The sequence below is a fragment of the Chiloscyllium plagiosum genome, chromosome 3, assembly GCF_004010195.1.
Source record: "Chiloscyllium plagiosum isolate BGI_BamShark_2017 chromosome 3, ASM401019v2, whole genome shotgun sequence".
Taxonomy (NCBI): Eukaryota; Metazoa; Chordata; class Chondrichthyes; order Orectolobiformes; family Hemiscylliidae; genus Chiloscyllium; species Chiloscyllium plagiosum.
The window spans coordinates 92,599,459-92,617,459 of NC_057712.1; the positions used below are offsets into that span (position 1 = coordinate 92,599,459).

At 39.9% G+C, this 18,001-nt stretch overlaps 1 protein-coding gene across 5 annotated transcripts in view; it reads left to right on the forward strand.

Moving 5' to 3' along the window:
- LOC122547397 (bcl-2-associated transcription factor 1-like) overlaps positions 1-18,001 on the forward strand; it is a 71,943-nt gene that overhangs the window by 41,216 nt on the left and 12,726 nt on the right. For all 5 annotated transcript variants that reach the window (XM_043686026.1, XM_043686045.1, XM_043686050.1 and 2 more), the window contains exons 8-9: positions 3,278-3,459; positions 3,940-4,117. In XM_043686026.1, coding sequence (XP_043541961.1) covers positions 3,278-3,459; positions 3,940-4,117 — 360 coding nt within the window. The remainder of the gene's footprint in view (positions 1-3,277; positions 3,460-3,939; positions 4,118-18,001) is intronic.

Here is an 18,001-nt window from a genome sequence, read left to right on the forward strand (position 1 = left end):
AGACATACCTGGGCAATTTGTACATTGTCAGATAGATGCCAGTGTTGTAATTGAACTGGGACTGCTTGCATTAGGGGTGCTGCAGGTTCTGGAGCACAAGCCTTCAGTACTATTGCCAGGATGTTTTCAGGGCCCATAGCCTTTGCAGTATCCAGTGCTCCCAACAATTTCTGTATATCATGTAGATTGAAATCCGTCTTCAACCAATTCAATTCAATGATGCTTGGGTGCACTAGCGGAGGCCAAGATAGATCATCCATTTGGCCCTTCTGGCTGAAGATTGTTGCTGTGAATGCTTCAGCTTTATCTTCTGAACTGATGTGTTGGTCTCTTCCATCATTGATTTTGGGGATACAGAGGAACTTTGATTATCTGAAGGACACAGGCGGGCAATATTTTGTTCGGTTAATCGAATACCGGATAACATAGTTTAGCCGAGCATCAGGACCTTGTGGTCTTGCCAGATAGTTCGAATGCTGGATAATTGAAGTTCCTCTGCATTTGTGCAGCTTGGTCTTCAAATAAGTTGTTTAATTGACCACCACCATTGATGATTGGATGTGGCAGGACTACAGAGCTTAGATCTGATCCACTGGTTGTGGGATCACTTAGCTCTGTCTGTCACTTGCTGTTTGAGCTGTTTGGCGTGCAAGTAGTCCTAATCTGTAGCTTCACCAAGTTGGCACCTCACTTTTAGTTATGCCTGGTGCTGTTCCTGGCAATTCCTGTTGCACACCCATTGAACCAGGTTGATTCCCCTGACTTGATAGTAATGGTTAAGTAGGGGATATGCTTAGCCATGAGGTTGCAGATTGTGCTGAAGCACAATTCTGTTGCTGTTAGCCCACAGCACTCATGGGTACCCAATCTTGAGTTGCTAGATCTATTTGCAATCTATTCTATTTGTGAAGGCAGGACTTTGTCTCCTCAAGGATTATGCAGTAGTCACTTATGCAAATATTGTCATAAACAGACAGGTTCATCTGCAGCCAGCAAGTTGGTGAGCATGTCGAGTATGTTTTCCACTCATGTTGGTTCCCTCACTGTGCTGCAGGGCTAGCCTAGCGGCAATGTCCTTTAGGATTCAACCAGCAATGCTTGCTGTTGAGCCATTCTCGGTGGTGGACATTGAACTCCTCTACCCGGAGCACATTTTGTATCCTTGTCACCCTCTGTGATTTTCTAAGTGTTGGCCAACATGGAGGAGTACTGATTTATCAGCCAAGAGAGGTTGGTCCGTGGTAATCGGAAGGTTTCCTGCCCATGTTTAACCTGAAGCTATGAGATTTCATGAAATCAATGTTGCCTCCTGGGGCAATGTCCACCTGATTGTATACCACTGTGCCACCACCACTGCTGGGTCAGCCTTGCTTGTAGGACAGGACATATCCAAGGATTGTGATGGTGGTGTCTGGGGCATTCGTGTCAGGAGTGATTCTGCCAATATGACTTCATTCACTTGATTAGTCTGTGAGACAGCTTTCCCAATTTTAGCAATAGCCCCCAGATGTAAGTAAGGTGCCCTTTGCACGGTCTTACAGGGTTGTTTCTGCCATTGTCTTTTCCAGGGCATAGGTGAAGGCAGGTAGTCGATCAGGTTGATTTCTTTGTTGAGATCTCGTACCGACTGACAACTGAATGGCTTGTTAGGCCATTTCAGAGGGCAGTTCACACTCAACTACATTGCTGTGGCTCTGGAGTCAAATGTAGACCAAACCAGGTGAGGATGGCAGATTTCCTTCTGTGAAGAACATTAATGCTCCAGATGGGTTTTTTTGACAATTGACTGTGCAATGTTTCATTTCATCAGTAGATTCTTAACTCCTGACTTTTGTTTTGTATTGCTTTTCAGATTTCACCATCTGCCATGGTGGAATTTGAATCCGGTCCCCAGAACATTAGCTGAGTTTCTAGATTAATACCATTAGGCCACCCCCACCCCTCTAAATTCAGGACAACTGGATGCATGCAGTAAAATCATGCTTTACCTATGTTATCAGAATTATCCATCACAAGATCTAGTAATTAAAGGATACTGTGTTATCTATATGCAATGTAACATTGTTCCACTTAACAGGTACTTTAATCTTTGATTTTTTGCTGCTATTTACATTTTCTTTGTTTTTAAGATGTGGCAGTGCTGGCAAGATAGCATTTATTGCCCAATCACACTTTTGTCTGAAGTACTCGTCAACTGTGTAGTATTGGGTTGGAATTGTATGTCGGCAAGATCAAGTAGAGTAGCAGGTTCCCTTCCTCCTCCTCATTATTTTAAAAATTGTTCTTTCACAGAATGTATGCATTGCTGGCTGGAGCAGCATAAATGGCCCATCCTAAGTTTCCATTGGGTGGCTGTTCAGCTGCTTTTTTGAACAGTTGTAGTCCATGTATTATGTTTAAGAAAGGAAGCTGAAAGAAAATGGGCACTGCAGACCTATTAGCCTTACACCAGTACAGGAAAAATACTAGAATCTCTTATATATTGTGATTATGGAAGGTTTAGAAACCTGATTGCACAGATTTGCCATGGAATTTGTCATGACCATGAAGAGTGTTTGACAAACCTGAGTTCTTTTGAGGATCTACCTCGCAGAGTCGCTAAGAGGAAATCGATGGCTATGGTATACATCAACTTTGCCAATTGGCAAAGGCAGCTGATCACCACCTACTTGAGGGTATTTGGGAATGGACAGCAATTGCTGCACTTAGCAGTGATGACTACATCCTGTAAATGAATAAGTTGTTTATTTTTCATCTGGTTTCTGTTTCTTTGTCATTTCTGGAAATCTGATAACTATCTTTAGTAATTGTTCCTCTTGACAGTAAAATTGAGTAGATGTGAAGTAGTCAATATCTTTTTTCTTTGTCCTAAGTTCCAGCTTTTCTGTAATATTGAAGTGATCTCAGCACCTTTTTTTTTACACTTTAATTTGCCGTTTGGAATTCTTTATTGCTTCTGATTTCCTTTGGACATCACATGCAAGTTGGAACAACTTGCTATTGATTTATGTCAGTAGCAATCATCGGCTAACATTGATACTTCTGACATTTTTAATGTCCATCATAAATCACGGTGACTTGAGTAACCACAAAAGATTCTTCAGAAGTTTTGTTGATACCACATTAAAATTAAACCTTGTGATTTGTTTGTACCATATATTTATGGAATCATTATTTCAAACAAGGCAAGTGTTAAGCATTAAACTAATTTCAGCCATGTGAAAGTTTTCCATTGTTTATTGCTTACAATCTCAGTTTTTGTCTGTAAAATAATTAGGCAGAGAAAAAAGTGAGGTGTGATTCAGTTGACTTGCGCCATGACATTGATCAGCGTAGAAAGGAGAAAAGTAAAGAACGTGAAGGTTCACGAGAATCTACTGCATCAAAGAAGGTTTCCTTGGAAAAATCAGGGAAAGAACCTAAAGAGTACAAAGATTACAAACCCTTCAAGGAAGGAAGGTGAGATTGTCTTTTAAAGTTTAGTTTTGTTAATTCACACTTTATCTGTTTAAATGCTAATGTTACTTTTAACCATAATGGGGATATTTAACTTATAGTAGTAACATGAATGTTTCTTTCTCAGTACCAACATTTCCAGGATTAAAAAAATCGTGAAATAGCATATCAATATTGAAATAAACATTAACAGGCATCATAAGAAAGGACGATTACCTTCATTTTTTTAATTACCTGTTAGTGGCTTTTGCAGTACAATGTTTCATATTTGAGGCCAGCATTTTAAATATTTCCGTGTCAGCTTGTGTTTATTTATAGAAAACTAAGGTAGGTGACTTTTTTAAAAAAAAAATACACTTGTCTTTTATTTTTATTGGAATGTTCTCTGGAGGTATATTAGTGATAGCAATGAGTGGATTTCTGGTAATCCAATTTTTTTTTTACTTTGAAGTACAGTCATTTTTATTAATACATTTCTTCTAGCAAGTATAGAAATAAAGATCGGGATCATTCCAGCTGCTCTTCATCTTCTTCGCCTGAACCCCATGAGGACAGAGAAGTCAGAAAAGAAAGGGACGATGGATCTAGCGGTTTTAAGTCGTTCCAAGGTCATACAGAAAGTGCAGTTTTTCAAGGACGAGGAAGACCAAGGGGAAACTTTGTAAGTGCATCGTGATGCTAATGTTTTGTTTTTGATAAACATTTATCAACTAGAAAAGCATTTTTTTTAAAGAACTGTGTAAAATACCAGGAGTAATATTAAACTATTATTTCAAAATCAGTTGACCAGCGAGGAAGATTGCTGTTCTTGTTTTCCTAATTGGAAGGTCACGTTGCTAAATCTGCTGAACACTTTTTAGGTTCTGCAGCTGTACACTTACGTTTGTTGATCCTTGACTATATTATACAGGTGATGAGATAATGTTGAATCATTAATCTGGGATAAAATAACAGTCATTTGGACAAGTAGCACCACAAGTTTGTTAAAGACAACTAGTCTTTACTCAGTGAGCTTTTTGAGGTAAAAGCAGCTCATTGACAATGTTAATGCTGTTGATGTTATGGATGTGAAATTGTCAAAGGTATTTCTGAATGTGCAGGCAAAATTAAAGCCTATGGAATAGAAGTGACAGTGTAACACGGATACAAATTTGACTGAGTGACAGAAGTAAGGGGAGAGGTGAATAGTTGTTTTTCTGGCTGTAATGGAGTTCCCTGGGGTCAGTATTAGAATCATTGTTTTTATATTAATGGCTTCAACATACATGCACAAGGCACAATTTCAGAATTTTGAATGATTGTAATTATTGGACATTTGATCCTAGACTGTGTGGAGTTGCACATTCTCCCGGTGTCTGTGTGGATTTCCACTGGGTGCTCTGGTTTCTTCCCACAATCCAGAGATATGCTGGTCAGGTGGATTAGCCATGCTAAATTGCCGATAGTCTCCAGGGAAGTGTAGGCTAGGATTAGCCATGGTAAATGCAGCGTTATGGAGATAGGGTAGTGGTGTTTGTCTGGGTGGTATGCTGTTAGGAAGGTTGATGCAAATCTGATGGGCCAAATGACCCCTTTCAGCACTAGGGATTCTGTGATTTTATGATTGTGAACTGAGAGAGGAGGCAATGAGATGCAGAGAATATTGGTTGATGTAATAGACAGGTATAGATTACATTTTAGTGCAGAGGCATGTGAAGTGGTAGATTTTGTTAGGACAAACATGGGGAGGGGCCATAAACCTAAAGGACAGAGACATAAATGCATAAATCATTAAAGGTGCAGGTTGAGAATGTGTTTTTAAAAATGCAGAGCAGATCCTAGGACATTCTAATAAACCTCTCGAAAACAGTGGTTCGAACCCAACGGACATGTTCTGTTTAGTTTTGGGTAACTTACTTTAGGAAGGAGGTGAAGGCTATGGAGGAGATATTGAAAAGAGTTTTCAATAATATGAATAGTTTTGAGTTACTGAGGTTACACTCCTTGGAGAGGGAATATTGACAGAAGATTTAACAGAAATATTCAAACTCTGGAGGGGTCAAAACAGAATAGATAATTCAGAACCTACAGCATATATTACAAAGAGAAAATAATTCCAACGTTAGGACCCACCTTTGGGGTTGATTAAAGAATATAAAAAATATGATTGTGTAAAGATGGGTGGCAAATCAGAACATTGGGCAGAATAAAATAGCAGCAAAGAATAACTGAAAAATTAATATGGAGGGCAAAATTACAGTAGTAGCGAAAGACACAAATAAATGTTTCTAAGGATATTTAAAAAGGAAAAGAGTTAACCCAAAGTGAATAATGGTCCTACAGAAAATGAATGGGTATTTTGTATCTAACTGTTGAGAATACAAATAACACTCCAGATACTGCTACAATTTAGGAAATGGGAGGGATGAGCTGAAGAAAATTTAAAATAACCAGGGAAGTTGTACTCCGCTTTTGTTGGGAGCTACATGCTGACAAGTCTCTGGGCCCTGAATGATGTCATCCTGAGGCCTTAAAAGAAGTTGCTAGTGAGATAGCCAAAGTGTTCATTCACTTATTTTCAAAATGCCTTTGAGAGAATGTGCAATTAGATTTGAAGATAAAAATGTAACTTTTGTTTATTCAAATAGGAGGGTAACAGAAAGCAGGGAACTGTAGGCCATTTAGCCTAAAATCTGTAGTAGGGAAAATGTTGAAATTTGCAATTAAAGAAATTTATAACAGGACACTTAAAGTTCAAAGTAGTCAGGCAGAATCAACATGGCATTATGAAAGGGAATAATGTTTAACTAATTTACTGAAAGCCATGATGTGGAGGAGCTGGTGTTTGACTGGGGTGGAAAAGGTTAATAATCACACAACACCAGGTTATGGTCGAACATGTTTATATGCAAGCACTGCTTCCTTCATCAGGTGGCTGTGGAGCAGGACCATAAACACAGCATTTATAGCAAAAGATTACAGTATCGAACAACTGAAATGATATATTGAGCAAACCTAGATTGCTGTTAAGTCTCTCATCTTTTAGAATGGGTTGCAGGCAGCGCTCTGAAAGCTAGTGCTTCCAAATGAATCTGCTGGACTATAGCCTCGTGTTGTGATCTTTAATTTTAATGGACTTATTTGAAGAAGTAACATGCTGTGCATAAAGGAGAACTGGTGGATGTACTCTAATTGGATTTCCAGATAACATTTAATAAAATACTACATCAGGTAGGTATTTTGTTTTTGGTTGGTAAGGAATAATAAGTAGTGAGACACAGGGATCAGTGCAAGGTTTTCAATTTTGTACAATTTATTTGAATTGCTTGAATGATGAGACTGAAGGTACAAATGTTGAATTTGTTGCTGGAAGATGGAAAAGTAATGAAAGAAAATACATAAAAGAAGCAGCATATTGTCTCTGGTGAGAGATTGTTGAGTTCTGTGATACAAAGGAACCTGGATGATGCATAACATGAATTGCAATAGGATAGTACCAACATAGTATGCAAGGGGAGTGGAATACAAAGGTATTAAATAGTGTCATGTATAACTGATTAAACTTCAGTTATACATGATACTGGTGAAAACCCATCTGGAATACTGCATACAGTGTTAGCCTGCTTATTTAAGGAAGGATGTAAATTCATTGGAAGCAGTTCTCAAAGTGCTGAAACCTTGGACAATTTAGGCTTGAATCCATGGGATTTGCAAGTGTAAGAAATGACTTGATTGAAATATGTCAGGTGACTGTGTGGACACTCCTTGAGTCTGCATGGGTCTCCTCTGAGTGCTCTGGTTTCCACCCACAGTCCAAACATGTGGAGGTTAGATGGATTGGCCATGCTAGATTGTCCATAGTCTCCAGGCTTGTAGAAGCCAGGTAGATTAACGATGGGAAATGCAGGATTATGGGAATAGGATAGGGGCTGGGTCTGAGTGGGATGCTGTTTGGAATGTTGATAGGCCAAATAGCCAGTATCCACACTGTAGGATTTCTATGATTCAGTATGATCTTGAGGTATCTTGACAGGGCAGATGTGGAAACATTTTTTTCGTCTTGTGGGAGAATCTAGAATTAGTGGTCAACCTTTAAAAATAGGCATTGCCCATTTAAAACAGATTAGACAAAGGAAGTAAAAGGGAAACTGTTGCATCTTTCAAGCCTTCTCGACTCTATGTTGAGTTCCACAGTTACATATCATGATCTCTGCTCATCTTGTTACCCTTTATATATTTTGGTCATAATATTGTTACATTTAGTCAGGTATGGATTGAGCTGCCAGAGGAAGTGGTGGAGGCTGGTATAATTGCAACATTTAGGAGGCATTTGGATGGGTATATGAATAGGAAGGGTTTGGAGGGATACGGGCCGGGCGCTGGCAGGCGGGACTAGATTGGGTTGGGATATCTGGTCGGGTTGGACTTGAAGGGTCTGTTTCCCTGCTGTACATCTCTATGACTGAGATGTCTGTTATTTTGCCATTTGCGCTTTAAAAAATTTTTATTTCTTTACTACTGTCTTTTGGCTTAGCTCCACCAGCTCTTTTTATCTGTTAATGGGTCCCATCATCTGTCCAATTGCGATCCCACAATTTTTTGTTATTTTTTCACTCCCTCATTTGACCTACTAAACATCTAGCATTTCTAACTTTTCCCAGTTCTTATGAAAGGTCAAATTGATCTGAAACGTTAACTCTTTCTCTTGCCACAGATGTTGTCAGGCATGTTGATTATTTCCAGGTTTATTTGGAAGCAGTACTGTTCGCAACACTGCTTCTTCAGGTGGTTGAGCTTTGAAAGCTCGTACTTCCAAATAAACCTGTTGGATTATAACCTGGTATTGTGTGATTTTTAACTTTGTACATTGCAGTCCAACACCGGCTCCTCCGAATCAGCATTTCCAGCATTTTCTGTTTTTAGTATAACCATGCCCCATGTTGATCACATCAAATGTACTTTCATGAATCTAAATAAACAGTCTTTCTTAAGTGCAATTGAGCAAACATGCTATCATCATAATTTAGAATATATTTTTATTTTGGCTTTTTACAGCACAAAAATAAATGTTTGTGATTGGCTTGCAACGATGGACATTGTCTTTCCAAGTGAACATTGAAATATCTTAAAGAATGTATTTACAATTTAAAAATGCATACATATAAGCTATTAGTTCAGATCAAAAGGAAAAATGAAAACATTGAACAAATACACTAAGTTTCTGTAACCACTAAGTTTCAATTGGGAAGCAGAATTGATAAAGTTTGAAGGCGATCAGAAAACTGGAGAGATAATACTTTCTCATCTCAAACTGTTGGCATCTGTAGGAAATGGAAGCGGAAAGCAGCAGAAACTGTGATTTAGATAAAAAACCTTTTTTTTTGTGCTTTTTATGATGTCAAGATAGCCAAAGTATTTTAGTCAATTATTTGCTTTATCTTTGAAGGTGTTTTTCTTTATTCTTTCGGAATCAAGGCATTTTAAAAAAAAAAAAAATATTGTTGTCCAACCTTAATTACCCTTTGAACCAACTGGCTAGTTTGACCATTTGAGAGGGCATTTAAGAGTCAAATACATTCCTGTGGGTCTGGAGTTGTATGTAGGCCAGATCAGCTAAACACAACAGTGAAACAATTGGGTTTTTACAACAGTTGACATTGGTTTGATGTCCAGAAAATTTGCCCTGGCCATTCCCTCTTGTAGTGTAGAACAGTAATATTTATTATAAAGTTTATATTTAGCATGATAGTGTACACTTTCCCAGTGGGTAGGTGCTGAAATAGCTGACTTTGGCAATTATTTATCATTATCATCCGAGAAGAAGTGCTAGGTAAGTAAATAGGACTAAGGCTGACAAGTCCACATGCCTATGTCAAAGGATCTTAAAGTGGCAGATGGACTTCAGCGTGGGAAAGTGTGAGATCATGCACTTTGGTAAGAAGAATAGAAGCATGGACTACTTTCTAAATGGGGAGAAAATTCAGAAGTCTGAAGTGTGAAGAGACTTGGGAGTTCTAGTCCAGGATTCTGTCAAGATAAACTTGCAGGTTGAGTCAGTAGTTAGGAAGGCAAATGCAATGTAGGCATTTATTTTGAGCGAACGTGAATATAAAAGCAGGATGTACGTCTGAGGCTCTGCCCAGACCACATTTGGAGTATTGTGCGCAGTTTTGGGCCTCCTATCTCGAGCAGGATGTACTGGCCCTGGAGCGGGTTCAGAGGAGGTTATCAAGAATGGTCCCAGGAATGAAAAGCTTAACATACAAGGAATGTTTGAGGACTTTGGGACTATACTCGCTGGAGTTTAGGAGGTTGAGGGGATTTTAATTGAAACTTGGAGAATACTGAATGGTCTGGACAGAGTGGATGTTAGGAAGATATTTCCTCTGATAGGAGACACTAGGACCCGAGGGTATAGCCTTAGAGTAAATGGAAGACCTTTTAGAACGGAGATAAGGAGAAGCGTCTTCAGCCAGAGAGTGGTGAATCAATGTTAGGCTGTGTAGGCCAGATCATTGACTATATTTAAGACTGATATAGGTTCTTACTTGTCAAGGGGATCAAGGTTTACGGAGAGAAACAGGAAAACGGGGTTGAGAAACTTATCAGCTGTGATTAAATGGCAGAGCAGACGCGATGGGCTGAAGGGCCTAATTTCTGCTTCTATGTCTTACAGTCTAATAAAGGAAGTGACTGCACAGTAAGTGGATGCATTGATTATAATCTTCCAAAATTTCTGGATGCTAGAAAGATCTCAACAGATTGGAAAAGGGCAAAGGTAGCATCTGTGTTCAAGAAGGAGGGAAGGCAAAAAGGCAGAAAATCATTGGCCAGTTATTTGAATATTTGTCATTGGGAAAATGTTAGAATCTCTTAAAGTGGTAGTAGTCAGTCACTTAGAGATTCATAAGACTATCAAGCAGTGTCAACATGCTTTTGTGACAGGTAAACTGTGTTCATTAAATTTATTGAAGTTATTTTGAAGGGGGAGAGGAGCGGATGGAGGGCAGTCACTGTAGTTAAATTGATAAAGTACTGGCAAGGTAAGAGTTCATGGTGTTGGGGTGATTATATTAGCATGTATAGAGGCGCAATTAACTAACTGGAAATGAGGATGAGATAAATGGATTACTTTTGGAACGAGAAAGCGGAACTAGTTGAATGTCACAGGAATCTGGAATGAGGCTTCACCAGTTTAAGATCACATTAATGGTCTGCAAGAAAGAATTGGCTATTGTCACCAAAGTTGCTTCTGATGTAGGCAGTCATTTGAAAGAAATACAGCTGTAGTACGGAAGTCCCTTGAGTCTAACTTGCTTGATAATCAGTGTTCCATTTCAGAAAATAGTGAGGGTGATGGTCCCTCCGGGGATTTCAGCCAGAGCAGAGTCAGTTGCACCATGGGTAACTCATCTGGGCAGCAGAAGTGGAAGAAGAACGGAAGAACAATAGTTATGAGATTGCATAGTCAGATAGGCATTTCTCTGGAATTGAATTTGACTCCAGGACGCCAAGATCAAGATTGTCATTAGAGTCATAGAGATGTACAGCATGGAAGCAGATCCTTTGGCCCAAATCGTCCATGCCGACCAGATATCTCTCCAAACCCTTCCTATTCATATACCCATCCAGATGCCTTTTAAATGTTGCAATTGTACCAGCCTCCACCACATCCTCTGGCAGCTCATTGCATTCATACACTACCCTCTGCGTGAAAACGTTGCCCCTTAGGTCTCTTTTATATCTTTCCCCTCTCACCCTAAACTTATGCCATCTAGTTCTGGACTCCCCACCCCAGGGTAAAGACTTTACCTATTTATCCTATCCATGCCCCTCATAATTTTATAAACCTCTATAAGGTCACCTCTCAGCCTCCGACGCTCCAGGGAAAACCGCCCTAGCCTATTCAATCTCTCCCTGTAGCTCAAATCCTCCAACCCTGACAACAGCCTTAAGTCTTTTCAGAACCCTTTCAAGTTTCACAATATCTTTCTGATAGGAAGGGGATCAGAATTGCATGCAATATTCCAACAGTGGCCTAACCAATGTCCTGTACAGTTGCAACATGACCTCCCAACTCCTGTAATCAATACTCGGACCAATAAAAGAAAGCATACCAAACGCCGCCTCCACTGTCCTATCTACCTGCGACTCCACTTTCAAGGAGCTATGAGCCTGCACTCCAAGATCTCTTTGTTCAGCAACACTCCCCAGGACCTAACCATTAAAAGGTGTATAAGTCCTGCTAAGATTTGCTTTCTCAAAATGCAGCACCTCACATTTATCTGAATTAAACTCCATCTGCCACTTCTTAGCCCATTGGCCCATCTGATCAAGATCCCATTGTAATCTGAGGTAACCTTCTTCGCTGTCCACTACACCACCAATTTGGGTGTTATCAGCAAACTTACTAACTGTACCTCTTATGCTCCCATGTCAAGGAATGGTAGTAGACCATCCTCCTGACGGAAGAGAATTGGTCAGAAGTTGTAATCCAATGTGGTACTAATGCCATAAGTAAAAAGAAGGATGAGATCCTGAAGACAGATTTCAGGAAGTTAGAAAGGAATTTAAAAAGTATGACCTTGAGCAATAATCTCTGGATTACTCCTAGTGCCATGAGCTAGTGACCAGGAGAACAAGAGTCATAGAGATGCACAGCATGAAAACCCTTCAGTACAACCCGTCCATGCCGACCAGATATCCCAACCCAATCCAGTCCCACCTGCCAGGACCTGGCCCATATCCCTCCAAACCCTTCCTATTCATATACCCATCCAAATGTCTCTTAAATGTTGCAATTGTGCCATACGTGGCTGGGGAACTAATGTAGAAGGGAGAGAATCAGAGTTCTGAGAAACTGAAACCAATTCTGGGGCAGGTGCAACCTGGACAAGCTGGATGGGTTACACCTTAATTGGAGTGGGACTGATATCCTTGCAGGGAGTCTTACTGGTGGTGTTTGGTTAAATTTAAACTCGTTTGTCAGTAGGATGGCAACCTGAGGGGCAAATTGGAAAGAAGTAAAGTTGGTAACAGGAAGTGGGAAAGATTAGAAGACAAGAAACAAAACTGATCATCGAATGTTTTAAAAGCAGAATGATGTCAAAAAGACAGTGGTTAGGGCACTCGACCAGAATGCATGCAGCTTGCACAACAAAACAGATGATCTATAGGCACAAATACAGATATGATCTAATTGTCATTACAGAAACATGGCTGTATGGTGATCAGGACTAGGAACTGAATATTCTAGAATATTTGATGTTTAGGAAGCATACACAAGATAAAGGAGGTGGAGTTGCATTGAAAGTAAAAGATTGAATCAGTACATTGGAAAAATAATCAGATATCCTCCCTTACGAATGTACACTGTTTGGTTGGCGTTACAAAACCGCAAGGGGCAATAGACATTGATTGGATGTATTTACAAACTACCAAATAATCATGGTTGTGTGCGGCATGTAATTAATCTGGAGATGAGAGTAGCATGGGCAACACCGTTATCATCATTGACTTCAATTTACATATAGTTTGGGTAAACCAACAGAACACTCAAGCTATGGAGGAAGACTTTCTGGGCGCTTTAGGGATGGTTTTCTAGAGTACAGTGTTAAGGATCCAACTGAAGGATATTCTATTTTAAAACCAATATCATGGAACACGGAAGGACTAATTAACAACCTTGTAAAAGAACCTTTTCAGGTTCTGATTTTTAATACGTTAGAAACTTATGTTCGTTTGAAAGTGAGGAAGTTCACTTTGAAGCAAGGGTGTTAAATTTGAATAAGGGAAATTATGAAGACATGAGGCACGAGTTGGATGACATGCTGTAAGATGGCAATGGATGGTCTTTAAAGAACTATAACATAGTTTACAATTATACATTCTTTAAGATGCAAAAACTCAAAGGCCAGTCAACCTAACAGTAATAGAGGAAGGTCAAGATTGTATAATATTAAAAGTGTATGAAGTTGCCAAACATAATAAATTTGGAGGTTTTTGGAAAAGCTAACCAAGAGCAAGAAACTGATAAGGAAAAGGCGAGTGGAATATGAATGCGATCTTGCAAAAAAAAAACTCGATGGACTTTTAAAGCTTCTATAGGTATGTAAAGAGGAAATGTTTGGATAAAACAAATATGGATCCATTACATGCTGAGTCAGGTGAATTTATATTGGGGAATAGATAAATATCAGCGAAACTAAAAGGTCACTTTGCAATGATTTTCACTGAGAAAGTACAAGAAATCTCCCAGAACTGGAGCATGAGGTGCTGAAGGGAATTTGTATTAACAAAAATATTATACAGATGTAATTAATGGGGCAAAGTGTTCGCAATTAACTAAGTGTACATGATATACTACAACCCAGAGTGTTGAAGTTGGTGGTGATAAAGCTAGTCAATGCATTTGTGATTATCTTCTGAAATTCACTAGATTCTGGAAAATGCTGTTGGCCGTGCTGTCTTTTTCCTGCAGTTTCTGTTTTTTATGGAACAGAAAGGAAAGTCTGTAATAGGGTGGAACTAATCAGTAACATCACCTGATCTACCACTTCTCGGTTCAACTGTTTCTGTATTTCTTGTCCTTTCCTCTGTTATCTCTACGCTTTTCCCATCCAGTCTTCCACATTCTACTTCTATGAACAGGGGATCATACAAAACTCTGCTGCTTGCGTCCTGACTTTTAGAATACTGCATTCACTTCTGACCTCCCTTCTATAGGAAGGATGTTGTGAAACTTGAAAGGGTTCAGAAAAGATTTATAAGGGTGCTGCTAAGATTGGAGGGTTTGAGCAATAGGGAGAGGCTGATGAATGAGCTGGGACTTGTTTCCTGGAGTGTCAGAGGCAGAGGGGTGACCTTGTCGAGGTTTCTAAAATCATGAGGGGCATGGATAAGGTGAATAGCCACAGTCTTTTTCTCATGGTAAGGGAGTCTAAAACTAAAGGGTTTAAAGTGAGAGGGGAAAGATTTAAATGGGACCTGAGCAACAATGTTTTCATGCACAGGATGGTACAACAATGGAACTGCCAGAGGAAGTGGTAGAGATGGGTACAATTACAGCTGTTAAAAAGCATTTTCATGAGTACATGAAAAGGAAGGTTTTAGAGGGATATGGGCCAAGTGCTGGCAAATGGGACCAGGTCAGTTTTGGACATCTGATCGGCATGGATGAGTTGGACAGAAGAGTCTGTTTCTGTGCTGTGTGACCGAGGTGTCACCAGATATGATTTCCGCCAGGGAACAAGAGACAAAACATGGAACTATAGAACTGTAAGGGTTTTTCAGGAGTAGAGAAAATGCTAGTACCTGTCCCTGCAGGGCTGTGTTCTTGGGCCTCTGCTCTTTGTAGTTTGTATAAATGACTTGGATGAGGAGGTTGAGGGGTGGGTTAGTAAATTTGCAGATAACACAAAGGTTGGAGGTGTTGTTGATAGTGTAGAGGGCTACTGTAGGCTGCAGTGCGACATAGACAGGATGCAGAGCTGGGCTGAGAAATGGCAGATGGAGTTCAACCTGGATAATTGCGAAGTGATGCATTTTAGAAGGTCAAACTCGAATGCTGAATGTAGGGTTAAAGACAGGATTCTTGGCAGTGTGGAGGAACAGAGGGATCTGCAAGTGCATAGATCCCTCAAAGCTGCCACCCAAGTGGATAGGGTTGTGAAGAAAGCATATGGTGTTTTGGCTTTCATTAACAGGGGGATCGAGTTTAAGAGCCGCGAGGTTTGCTGCAGCTGAACAAGTCCCTGGTGAGACTACACTTGGAATATTGTGTCCAGTTCTGGTCGCCCTACTATAGGTCACCCCTCTGCCTCTGACACTCCAGGAAACAAGTCCCAGCTCATTCATCAGCCTCTCCCTGTAGCTCAAACCCTCTAATCTTAGCAGCACCCTTATAAATCTTTTCTGAACCCTTTCAAGTTTCACAACATCCTTCCTATAGAAGGGAGGTCAGAAGTGAATGCAGTATTCTAAAAGTCAGGACGCAAGCAGCAGAGGCTTTGGAGAGAGTGCAAAGAAGGTTTACCAGGACTGGAGGGCTTGCCTTCTGAAGAAAGGTTGAATAAGCTTGGACTTTCTCTCTGGAGAGAAGGAGGAAGAGAGGAGACCTGATCGAGGTATGCAAAGTAATGAGAGGAATAGATAGTCAATAGCCAAAGACTTTTCTCCAGGGCAGGATTGACTGGTATGAGAAGTCATAATTTGAAGATATTAGGAGGAAGGTATAAAGGAGATGACAGAGGTAGGTTCTTTACTCAAGAGTTGTGAATGCATGGAATGCGTTACCAACGGTGGTGGTGGAAGCAGAGCCATTAGGGACATTTAAGCGATTGCTGGACATGCACATTGAAAGCAGTGAGTTGAGGGTTGCGTAGGTTAAGTTACTATAATTTACATTAGGATTAAATCTCGGCACAACATTGTGGGCATAAGGGCCTGTCCTGTGCTGTACTTTTCTATGTTCTAAAAGGCATCCGGCTGGTATATGAATAAGACTGGGTTAAAGGGATATGGCCCAAATGCTTGCAAATGGGACTGGATTAATTTAGGATATCTGGTCGACATGAACAGTTTGGACCGAAGAGTCTGTTTCTGTGCTGTACATCTCTATGACTATAATTATGTGATAAATAATTTTGGATAATAATGATTTGACTGGGCATAGTTACCATGGAATTGTGAATGTGAAGTGTCTCGACTAGCTTAGAGTTTGTTTTAAGATGTTGTGAACAGTACTTGCGACCCAGCTGTTCACTATATATATTAGTGACTTTGGAGGTGGGGACCAAATTAATAGTTTCAGATTTACAGTTGATGAGCTAAGTGTTGTGTATTTTGAAGTAGATGTAAAGTAGCCTTGAGGATTTGGATATGCTTTGTAAATGGGCAAGAATGTGGAAAAATGTAAGATTATTCAATTTGGTAGGAAGAACAGATATGTAAAGTATTTCCTAAATGGGAAATGGTTGGAAAGTTTAGGTCTGCAAAGTGACTTGGGTGTCTGACAATATGTTACTGAAGGTTAATAGGAGAAAGTGAGGTCTGCAGATGCTGGAGATCAAAGTTGAAACTTTATTGCTGGAACAGCACAGCACGTCAGGCAGCATCCAGGGAACAGGAGATTCGACGTTTCGGGCACAGGCCCTTCTTCAGGAAGGGCCTGAAGAAGGGCCTGTGCCCGAAACGTCGAATCTCCTGTTCCCTGGATGCTGCCTGACGTGCTGTGCTGTTCCAGCAATAAAGTTTCAACTACTGAAGGTTAATATGCAGGTGCTGCAAACTATTAGGAAGGCTAATGGGAAATCTGCCTTTATTGCAAGATGGTTTGAGTACAAGAGTCGTGCAGATGTGGAGATGCCAGTATTGGACTGAGGTTGACAAAGTTGGAAGTCACATGACACCAGGTTATAGTCCAACAGGTTTATTTAAAATCACAAGCTTTGGACCGCTGTTTTGACTATCTATTCCTCTCATTACTTTGCATACCTCGATCAGGTCTCCTCTCTAGAACCAGTGAACACAATTTTAAAAATAAGGGCGATGTCATTTAGGTGCAAGATGAGATGAAATCCTTTTACTTTGAGTTGTGAACGTTAGGAATTCTCTACCTAAGATGGCTGTGGTTGCTCAGTTTTTCAGAATGTTTGAGGTAGAGACTGACCGATTTCTGATTAGCATCATACAGGGTTTTGGGGATGGGATAGATAAAAGGCATTGAAGTTATTGATCAGTCATGATTGTGTTAAATGGCAGGGCAGGCTCAATAAACTTAGTGGTCTGCTTCTGGTCCTGTGTTTCTGTCTCATAAGAGGTTGAAAAAATTTGAGGATACAAGAAGTCTGCAGTGGATAATTTTAAAGGGCACAAATTTGGCAAATGGCAAAATATGTCATTCCACTTTGGCAAGGAGAATAATAAAAGCAGAATATTACATAAATGGGAAGAAATTAAGATGCTACAGTACACAAGGATCTGGGTGTCCTTTTTCATGAAGCGCAAAGTCAAAATGCTAGTACTACGAGTATTTAAGAAGGCAGATTGAACGTTGACCTGCATTGCAAAGGTGGGGTGACTGGTAGGGGGAACACGGTATACGGGAGGTTTTCCTGTAGCTGAAAGGGGCTTTGATAAGACAGCATCTGGAATACTGTATACAGTTTTAGTTCCTTACTTTAAAGAGAGATATATCTTTAGAGGAGAATGAGTCAGCTAATTCCTGGGATTTAAAAAAAAAAGTTGACCTGTGAGGAAAGGTTTAACAGGTTGGCATATGTATGTTGGAGTTAAGATCATCTTGCATGCTTCTAATTGAAAAAAAATTATTCTGACATGGTTTGACAAGATAGATTAAAAATGTTTCTTCTATGGGAGAATCTAGAAATTTATGAATGCTGTTTCAAAATAAGGGGTCTCCCATTTAATATTGGGATGTGGAATTAATTTTCTCTGAAGAATGTTAGTGTTTGTGATTCTCTTTCCCAGCGAGTGGTGGAAGCTGGGTCATTGAAGTTAGACAGGTTTTTGATTTGACAGGGGAGTTGAAGGTTATAGAGGAGAT